Here is a 10,461-nt window from a genome sequence, read left to right on the forward strand (position 1 = left end):
TTGTGTGTAAATATGGTTAAAATGGAGGGCTTTTGGTTGGTCTACTGGGGGGCAGTAGACAGATTATTGCCCCCCCCCCCCCCAATAATATATTGATTCTATGTTATTATTTATGAGAATTATGACTTTGATAGCTGATACGTTTATTTGTGTTTATTGAGTGGAAATGAAGTGTACTATGTTGGTCTATTGGGGGGCAATATTATATTATTGCCCTACAGTAATGTGATTGTTTGGAGTCAGTAATGGCTTATTAACCAATAGTTTTAAGTAATAACATGAATTAATTTTGTTCTGTTGTCTATACAGTACTATGCTCTAAAGTATGAACAAAATAAAGAAAAAGATGAGGACACTAGACCATTTGAGTGTGGTGTCGAGACAATGTTGTATGAACCTCTGTGGTCAATCTTCCGTTTCAAAAAGGTCCTAGTACCAATTCACCATGGTACAAGCATGCACTACACTTTGCTGGTAGTCGACAATGAAAAAAGGAGCTTCACTCATATGAATTCAATGAGGCTAACAATCGATGAATTCACCGATGAGGAGAAGTACCGCATGAATGCAGCAAGATTGGTATGTAATCATTTCACAATGCTTGTTTATGTTTTTCAGTAAGTTTATCATGCTTCTGAAGAACTAAATTGTTATATCTGCCAAATAACAGGCAAAGCACATCAGGACGTTCATACATGTTGTGAACTTGACTAAGATGAGAATCCCGGGTGACAGCCAAGATCCAGAGGTCATACGAGAAAAATGCAAAGGCGCAGATGACAAGGAAAACCTAATTATTGTTGAAAAAGCAATGACCGAGGAGGAAAAACAAACCAGGAGCTGGATATTGCAGAACAACATTGTGGAGACCAACTATGAACTTTATGAAGACTTTGAGTGTGCGTAACAGAACACAACATCGTAAATAGCTCAAACCACACTGTTTGACATTCTAAATGTGAAACATGTTGTTATTGACTTGATTTGTAAATGCCACAGAACAATCTCTATGTTTATTGCCCCCCCCCCCCCCCCCCAAAATAAAATTAACATAAACCCATTTCTGATCATTTTGCTGTGTTGATTGCGGACCATTTATGCTCCATTTCATGGAAAGCATTGTAAATGGGGAAGAACCTACCAAGGAAGGCGGGGACAACATGAGGAAAAGAATGTTTGAAAGGTTCATGAACCTTTTATTGGACAGAAAGTGAGGAGCGAAATTATTGATAACATATGTAGAAATTTAGTTTCAGTATTTGAATAGTAGGGATTGTAAAGCTCCAGTACTAGCGTTAATTTCAAACTATGGTGATATTAACTGCAGTATTGGATGATATTATATACTCTTGCTGAATTTAATTAATAGCAGGTCCTTCACACAAATTACGGTGACATTACATGCGGTATTCGATTCATGCTCCATAATAGACATGTCTATTGCTCCCCAAGAATATTCGTTATTTTGGTCAGAATAGTATTGGGCCTCACTAATAAGATGGCCAGAAGTATCTCAGTCCTGAATGAAAAAGATTACAATTGTTGGCAACATTATAGATGAGTTTCAAATCACAAGAAGGACTATAGTCCTTGAATGGAGGATATCATTGGGGGGTAATAGACAGTTTGTTGCCCCCCCCCAGAAACCACCTATAAGCAATAAAAGCAACTAAAACCTGTTAGAAATTTAACTTCAGCTATCTAAAAGCAATTTTAATCAAACCAAAAGTAAAAATCTGCCATCTGTAAAGAACAATGAATGTTTGACCCTGAATATTCACAATTACGGGCCCCCAATAAACCCATTACTGCCCCCAATAGAAAACAGTAAAACCTATCAACTCTTTACAGAAACATATACTACTGCTGAACGAGAGGTTCAGTACATCTCAACTTGTTATGAGTGCTCATTTTGCCACAACGGCCACAACGAATCAGCTTCTTTTCAACCTCTCCAACCGACTTGAACTGCTTCACCCTAGGCCTTCCGGGTGGCCTCTTCGCAAGGGGAGGTAATATACATTCAGTAGCAGATTCAGAAGAAGACATATCAACATTGGTTATCGGCAGGATAGGAAAACTGTAGCTCTTCTTGAACATATCAATACGAAAGTACTTATCAATATAATCATATACATTGGAAGACGTAGCTTGTATTGAAGCAAGGCCGTGAGGACAAGAAAAAAATTGATCTGCGACAAGGAAAACAATTGATCTGCCATTTCACACATGAACATGAATGATCAGAAATGTTTACTACATAGGAAAAGTCAGATCGAACCTCGTAAACTACAGGGCTAGAATAATGGACACTGAAACGACGAGATTTCTCCATCTGCACCTTCAACCTTTCCTCCATTTTGGGAGTTAGTTCTGTGGTCCAACGTTGTGCCTCATCTCTCCTTTGACCCGCCATCTCCATTTGTTTAATTCTGGTCTGATCCAACATACAATAGACTGGCATCAAACGCTCAATTGCAATCCAAGAGTTAAATGATTCAGCAATCCCATTAGCCATAATTCCATAACGGCATCTAGTATAAAATGCACGGCACCAATTTTCCACAGGGATTTCAGCAAGAAAAAAGTCAATAATATCCGCACCACCAGCCGCTCTAAGCAATCGCAAATTGAAACTGTATTCCTTCTCAGTAGAGGAATAGGCAACCTTAAAAAACTTCTGCTTAACACCTTCTATCAAGACAGAATTATCTTTACCCCTATATTTACCTGCAAGGTTCGCCGCCAAATGCTTGTAACAAAACAGATGAGGATTACCAGCAAATACCTTATCGAAAGCACTCAACAAACCAGTACCTCGATCACTAATAAATGTGATGACTCTTCCCTGAGGTTCAAGCAAACTCTTCAACTGCTTGAAAAAGAATGTCCAATTTGCATCTGTCTCAGAATCACAAAAACATATGGCTAGAGGGTAGAAACTTGCATAAACAAGAATACAGAAAAATCAGTCTACTGGGGGCCAATAATGTGTTTATTGCAGAGCAGTAAACTATGGCAGCGTGCCACTGCGCAACAAAAATGATATAAAAACAATAAAAGAAAATAAAAAAGAAATATTAATCACACAGATGAAGAAACTATAACAAAAGCCAATATTACTGGAGTCCAATAATAACATTATTGGGGGGGGGGGGGGGGCAATAAACTATACCGCTACCTTGATTTCCATTCCTTCCAGTTGCAGAAAGAATCTGACCCCTGTAAATGCTTTTACCAAATGTTCCATCAACATACAACATAGGCAAACAGAATTGGAATCCTTCAACACAACTTTAGTAAGCTATGAACAGCCTCTAAAAACGATTAGTAGATGGGTCAGCTTCCAACACAAAAGTAGAGCCCGGGTTACTTTCCAAAACAGCTTCCTTATACCAAGATAACTTGCTGAATGAATCTGCTTCGGAACCATAAATCGCTTCCTTAGCCCTATGCTTTGCTTTCAAGGCAACCTTGTAGGAAATATCAAACCCATATGTTGATTTAAACTTGCTCATAATCTCCTTTGGCTTCAATGAAAGATTATAGCTAACATCAGCATCAATGCAAGCCTTGACAACCTTGGATCCCAAAAGCTTGTGTTTTTGAGTCCTAACTACACCCTTGCAAGTGTGAATATTATTCAACTCCCTTATATAAAGGCAACCATTGGCAGATGATGAAAGAGCGCGAAGATGCCAATCACAACCTTCAGTTCCAACATTTGCACAGACTGCATGAATACGGTCCACATCATTTCTCAGGAATACAAACTCGAAACCAACTGCAATTGCATACTTCCTGAGCTTCTTACGAGATCGGCAACACCATGAAACTTCTCACCAACATGATGAATATAAGAACTCTACTCATCAGACAAATACGTCTTGTGAACTTCAGTCCTGAATGCATCGCCCAAATAATCATCTTCATCAATAATTTTCGAACAACTATCGACTGAACAAGTTCTGCTGTAACTTCCCCCAATCATTAAAACTGAAATATCGACACAATCTAACCTATGTATTCTAGCAGAGCAAAACAGCATCTGGAAATCACGATCGTTACGAAGAAAACAAACTTCACAACCAGGAACTGAATACTGAAGCTCAACAACATCACTTGGCAAAAACTGGAATGTACGGAAAATGTCTTCATACAACTCAGAGTAGCTCATACATTGATTCAAAGGAATCATATGACCTTTGCCAGAGTAAATGCACCTAGCAACTAGAGGATCAGCCATACTCCGGCGAAAAAAACACCGGAGAACGAATCTATTATTAACCGTAAAACACATATTACGGCTCCACAATAAACGGATTAGTGCCCCCCAATGATTTAATCAAAACTACCAAAATGAATTAGAAACAGTACCAAATTACTTTTAAAATAATGAAAAGGATAACTAGGCAACAATTACAGCGACTTAATAACACATAAAAAACATTACTGCCCCCTAATAAACAGACTACTGGTCCCCAATAATATAGTCTAAACTACTAAACACACTTCAGAAAATGTAATAAATTGCTATGCATTCAAATAAAAGATCAGTACACAACAATTATAGAGACTAAAATATCATTTAACACACATTATTGGCCCCCAATAGAAATATTATTGCCTCCCAAAAATATAATCAGAACTACTACAACACCATCGGAAACTGCTCAAACCCAAATCTAAGCATGAATTCACCCAAAAAAAACACAAATTTAATAAAGAAGTTCAAAACTAACACGTACAATGCACTCAAAAACACCTGAAAAATCAAATCAAAACAGCAAAAACAATTCAAAACCAAAACAAACATAACACGAAGTTCTGATTCAGAAAAATCAGTTCGAAAATAACACAACAATTCGTACACAAGAAGACCTAAAATCAAGCAGACTAAATAGAGCTGAATGTCAAACAGATTAGATAGAGCTAAAGAAAAAAAAGCAAACCGCAGTGGACGAACACAAAGAGCATCTCGATCTCGCTCCATGTGAAAATAGCAGTAGATCTTCTCTCTCTAGGAATCGCAAATCTTCTACCACCAGCTCTAAATACAAATTGCCGGAGAGCTTCACACACCGGAACCAGGGAGCTTCTCTATCCAGACTTTGAAAACACACAGCTCCTCTCTCTCTCTCTCTCTAAAATGATAGAGCTCCACTATCAAAAACCAGGGAGCTTCTCACTCTACAATCCCGGCCGATCCTCTTTCTCTCTCCAAAATCGGAGAGCTTCACTCCCTAAATCACGTTTCTGTTACAATTTGAAAGCGTTTCAGTTATAGAGGGGCAAAAGGATCAGATAAATTGGATAAAACAGGCACGTGTTGAAATGGTTGGGTAATTGGAGTTTAAAAATGAAAACTGTTGATTAAGTGGGCAATCTCTTAAAGTGCTTGGGTAAGTGGGGTTAAATGACCCCAAAATTGGGTAAATGATCATTTCCCCTAAAAAAAATATTACCCAAGTAAAAAAATGAGTAATAAGTACATTAATTTTTTTAAATGCAAATCTGTAAGGAAAATCAAATACATAACCAATTAATAAAATACATAGGCTACTTCAATTCTCATTCGATATATAAGATTAATCTTAATCTTTTCCACCCATATATGAATTTATTACTTTTTTTTTTATCTTTTTATTCCATTTTCATCGTTAATTCATTATTCAGTTCACAATGTGTAGATGTATTGTTTTTCTATTTCCAAGAAGTGAGCTTTAATTTTGTTCCGACAATGCATGGTACGTTTGTTCAATATTTCAAAAGTCTGGCCCCCAACTTTCTTTTACTAGCCTGGCTTTGGCGAACAAGATGAAGATCAGAGATCGCCACGCGCCTCACCATATCAACCTTGATAAAATGAAGGAAAAAAAAAAGTATCATAGTGCATGAGATATCTAAAATATGTACTAAAGAATAAACTCATGAATGATTGAACTAATTTTAGACATCAAGAGACTGTTTGGTAAATAATTGTGAATATATCTTTCTTTAGATGATATAAGTAACCAAGTCCTAAAAGTAATGGTAGTTGCCTTACTTTGTGATTACAATTTCCAATAGCCCTCAAACTTTGTGATTACAATTTGCAATAGCAGAAAATAAGGGATTAGAATCCCTCAAAGATCACAGCAGCACATTATCTGGGATTGCCACCATCCTATACCTATACCACCAACCTTCACCCTCATAGCTAGAGCAAGCTTTCACTCTTTTGGTTTCATAGGGAAAACAAAAACTAAAAGCTTTAGAATGATCCCACCAAAACTGAGAATACCCCTTTAAAACCCCCGGTTCTCAGCACGAATCTTCCCCGCCTATCTCTGATATAAAAAGAGGGTTCACTGCCATTGGAAACCAGACCACAACGACTCAAAAAATATCAAGCAAGAGATCAAGCTTTATCTCTGAATCCCTAGCCATCAATTCCCCTAGTCAATCTTAACCCAAAACCCATAAATCATGCCATTGCTGGAACTCTCTCTCTGCTAAACTCCCAGGCATCTAGCTCCCACACCATATCCACCTATAAGTTAACAGCAACAACCCTAAACTTAAGCCATCGCCACTCTATAAATTAAGAGTTATAGTTGATGTGGAGGGAGCAATGCACAAGCTAAACACTAAACAGCCCAAGCAATCCTCTCATTCTCCCAGAAACCATTTCCAAGTCCAAAAACTCTTCTACCCCCATGTAGGTTCAAACTTATCATGCTTGATCGTATAATGATCTTCTTTGCCATGCTTTTTCTCTCCCAAATCCATCCTTAGCCCTCTACCATTCCCAACTTATATCCCTTACACTGAATACTTCAACCAATCCACCAATCAATGCCGAAATTTCTTCTTCCGAAACTCATGCTTTTCTAGCTCCCACGCCATGCACATCTTGCCAAGCCTTTACTAAAATTGCACACTAATTCACTGCTGTGAACATGGAGAAGAGCTGTTTGGAGGGACACAACAGCACAATTCCTAGGACTTTTAGTCCTTCGAAGTTTGCTGGGCCTAATCTTCGCTAACTCAAGCAAAGGGGACGAGATTTTAGGCATGCTGTACAACTCCGAAAAAAGTGCCCCTACAGAAGTATGAGCTAGGAAGTACTAATTCTGTTTTTCCATTAGAAGAGAAGTAACGCTAGTCACCATTTTTAGTGAAAAACCTCACATATTATCAAAGTTTGATTTTGTACTTCCCTTAGTACACCGAAGGTCAAGGGCTCTAGGCCCGGATTGGAGATAGTTCAGAAGTAAAAGGAATTGAATCTTGAACGGGTCAACCCATAGGGAAGTGCTTATGTTAATAGATGGAAAAGGTCCTACAAAAATGTTCACTACAGAATGATCCGAACTCATGGCTAGGTGCTTGACATTTGGGTGCCCTGGCTGTCTCACTAGGCGCACCAAATCCAGCATTTGAAAGGTACAAACTATGCAACAAAAAAGAACTAAAGGCCTAAAGCAAGCAAAAGCACCCATTATGACAGAACGAGAGGCAGGCCGGGATGCTAATCATGAAGAATAATCTCACACACACGCAATATATATATATATATATATATATATATCCCAAAAGAGCATCTCCATTCTTAAGGGAATTATTCTATGGTTTCAGAGTATCACGTAATATTGGTACGTGGTGGTCCGGGCCAATCATATTATTCGAATTTGTTAGGGACCATGCAGGAAAAATTATAACATGGTCCCGAACTGTGGTACACATGGTGGTACCGATTGATGTCATTGGTTCACATGACTTATATTTGTTTCTTATTGGTTATCTTAATTTAATTTTTTTCACCCCCTGATTGGTTATATGCCTGATCTAGTAAGTGCATCTATTGATGGACAAGATTTTGGAGATCATTCGATCTCTGAGTGTTGCCTGAGAAGATGTAGAAAAAGAAGGAGACAGAAAGCCGAGAAGAAGAGAAGGAAGAAAGAGGGACAAGAGAGAGAAGGAAGAGAAACAATAAAAATTAATGGCACGTTTACTTACTTGGAATGGAAAATAATCATGAATCGGAAACAAGTGGAATGGGAGAAGAAAGGAATCGATATTGATTCCGGAGGAATAATTCCTAAACTCATCTCCCCCCTTCGTAATCGAATTCCTGAGTATTCAGGAATTGATTCCTGATAAGGAGGTGGGACCTACATCCATTCTGATTCCTTCATGTGTTAGTAAACGCATGAATTCTTTTACCCGGAATCATTCCGATTCCTTTATGCGTTAGTAAACGCATGAATGTTTTTACCACGTAATCATTCCCTTTCCTTTCAAATAAGTAAACATGCCATAAAAGACATAGGGAGTTTAAACTATCAAATTTGATAGACGAGGGCTCTATGTCAACATTTGATAGACGAGGGCTCTATGTCAACTCCACGTGTATATGACATATGCGTTGGACAAAAATTTGGATAGTCAATTATATCCATTGGTTTTACACTTGACAAAAGATCACTCCGTTGGCTCCATAAAATTGTTTGTACTATTTCGGGAACGGATTAATCTCATTTTTTTTCTTCTAAAAATAAAAACTAATCCAGAGGCAATTAATGGCGTACCCGGAGTCTTCAACCTGTGTTTTAAAAGAAATAATGAAGAAGAAGAAGAACGAAAAACTAGGCCTGCGGAATAGTGCTGTCAGGACCCGCAGATCGAGGCAGAGGAAATAGTTCGAGTCTGAAGAGAAAGCAGCAGCAAAATGCTTTCCTTCAAAACCACTCGTATTATTTCTCTGATATTGAGGATCCTGAGCGCCATTGCGCTCTTTACGTCGATCGTCATCCTTGGCATCAATAATATCGATCTGATTCCTTACAAGAACGGAAAGCCTGCAGGAAAACCCTACACCGCCCACTTTTATGACATAGTAGGGTTCCGGTATGTATATATGGAATTTCGTTTCATTAAGTTGTAACCCGGCCAATTTGATGCGTCTCCTTCCTTCACGCAGACAAGTAAATCTTTTGAATTTTTCAAAAATTAAGTGTTGGAAGAAAAATCCATTAAATGTAGATAGATGCTCTTATTTTGTTAGATTCTGAAAATTCTGTCTGTTTACTCTAAGATTGCAATTAAAAAACTTTACGCATTTCCATAGTTTGATCAAAAGTGAAGATATTGTGCAAGGTAGATTAGTAGATTCCCGCTCAGATTGGTACATAATCTGAATGGGATTGTGCCGATCCATATTTTTGTAATCTCGTAATTAAAGAATATGATTACTGACTGGATGAGATTATACACCAATTTCAGAAGGAATGTAACAATCCCAAGGACAATATTTTGTCTCGATAAATATACGTAAAGGCTAGAAGGTCATCTCTTGATGGTTTATATGACTTGATTATTACATGCCATATAGATATATCAATTGCAGAAACACAATTTTAACTAATAAATCAATTGCAGATACATTTTTGCTACAGCTTTTATTGGAACTGCATATTCAATCGGCCAGGGTGTATGTACAATTATCCATTTGGCGAAAGGAAAAGAAGTAGGGCACGTCACCTTTGATTTCTATGCTGAGGAGGTGATAACTGATAAACATATTTGCTTCCTTCGACATTGTTCAATTTTTCTTTCTCGAGTTCGTTTTTCTGAACCCTCTGATTGTTTCCAACACTCGGATTATGTTGCGCAGGTTATGTCAAATTTTTTAGCTTCAGGAGCTGTCGCAGGATTTATCACGGCTGCGCAGTACTTAAAAATGTGGGATGAAATTAATTCGCTAATAGACCACCGCTTTATCAATATGACATATATAGCATCTGGACTTGTCATCTTTGCCTTCCTCAGCAGTTTCGTAATATCAATATTCTCTTCATATGCACTCGGTAGAAATGATGATGATGAGCTTTTGTAAACAAAACTACTGATCAGTAAGTTCGGGCAGCTTGTGGCTATTCATTAATTGAAGTCTTGCCTTCTTGTTTTGCCTTTAGTTACAAATTTTCTTTGTGGCTATGTAATTCTCATATATATAGATAAGGGAACCGTGTTGCTGACAAACTTGCAAACTATAATGCTGCGAACGTTGGTTCAGACCGGTGGGATTCAATCCCACATTTTCTGTATGGTACTTTTGGTCATGATTTTTCTGCTCGGACTGATTATCAGTTTGCTTAGCTGGTTTGGGTCATTGTCATTTGATTTCTTGTTCTGGCTAGCAATCCCACTAGATTGCCGCTTTTCCTTATGTATTGTTTCTTCTTGGAGGTGATTTTGGTTTAGTTCCACTACTACAAAAATTGAATCAGACGACACATCATAGTTTTCTGTCGTCTGATTGATTTTTATTTTTTGTACGTCGCTTTTATAAAACCCGTCGTCTGATATGGTATAATGAACTAGTTCAGAAGACGTTTAAGAATAAAACTGTTGTATGACCCTAAAATAATTGAGCGGCAAGTTTCCCACCATATCTGTGGTGCCAAACCCCAC

General features: G+C 37.9%; 2 protein-coding genes across 2 annotated transcripts; one reads left to right on the plus strand and one right to left on the minus strand.

Annotated features, from left to right (window-relative positions):
- Positions 1-1,860: 1,860 nt before the first annotated feature.
- LOC112170429 lies at positions 1,861-4,246 on the minus strand. Its single transcript, XM_024307724.1, has 5 exons — positions 4,090-4,246; positions 3,374-3,835; positions 3,182-3,283; positions 2,349-2,901; positions 1,861-2,215 (listed from the first exon to the last, which is right to left on the minus strand). Exons 1-5 carry the CDS (start codon positions 4,244-4,246, stop codon positions 1,861-1,863), a joined length of 1,629 nt encoding a protein of 542 aa, XP_024163492.1.
- A 4,352-nt stretch (positions 4,247-8,598) lies between these two features.
- LOC121051770 (CASP-like protein 4D1) lies at positions 8,599-10,145 on the plus strand. Its single transcript, XM_040515025.1, has 3 exons — positions 8,599-8,895; positions 9,427-9,550; positions 9,662-10,145. Exons 1-3 carry the CDS (start codon positions 8,717-8,719, stop codon positions 9,881-9,883), a joined length of 525 nt encoding a protein of 174 aa, XP_040370959.1. The 5' UTR covers positions 8,599-8,716; the 3' UTR covers positions 9,884-10,145.
- Positions 10,146-10,461: the final 316 nt, after the last annotated feature.

This window comes from Rosa chinensis, chromosome 1, assembly GCF_002994745.2.
Source record: "Rosa chinensis cultivar Old Blush chromosome 1, RchiOBHm-V2, whole genome shotgun sequence".
NCBI lineage: Eukaryota > Viridiplantae > Streptophyta > Magnoliopsida > Rosales > Rosaceae > Rosa > Rosa chinensis.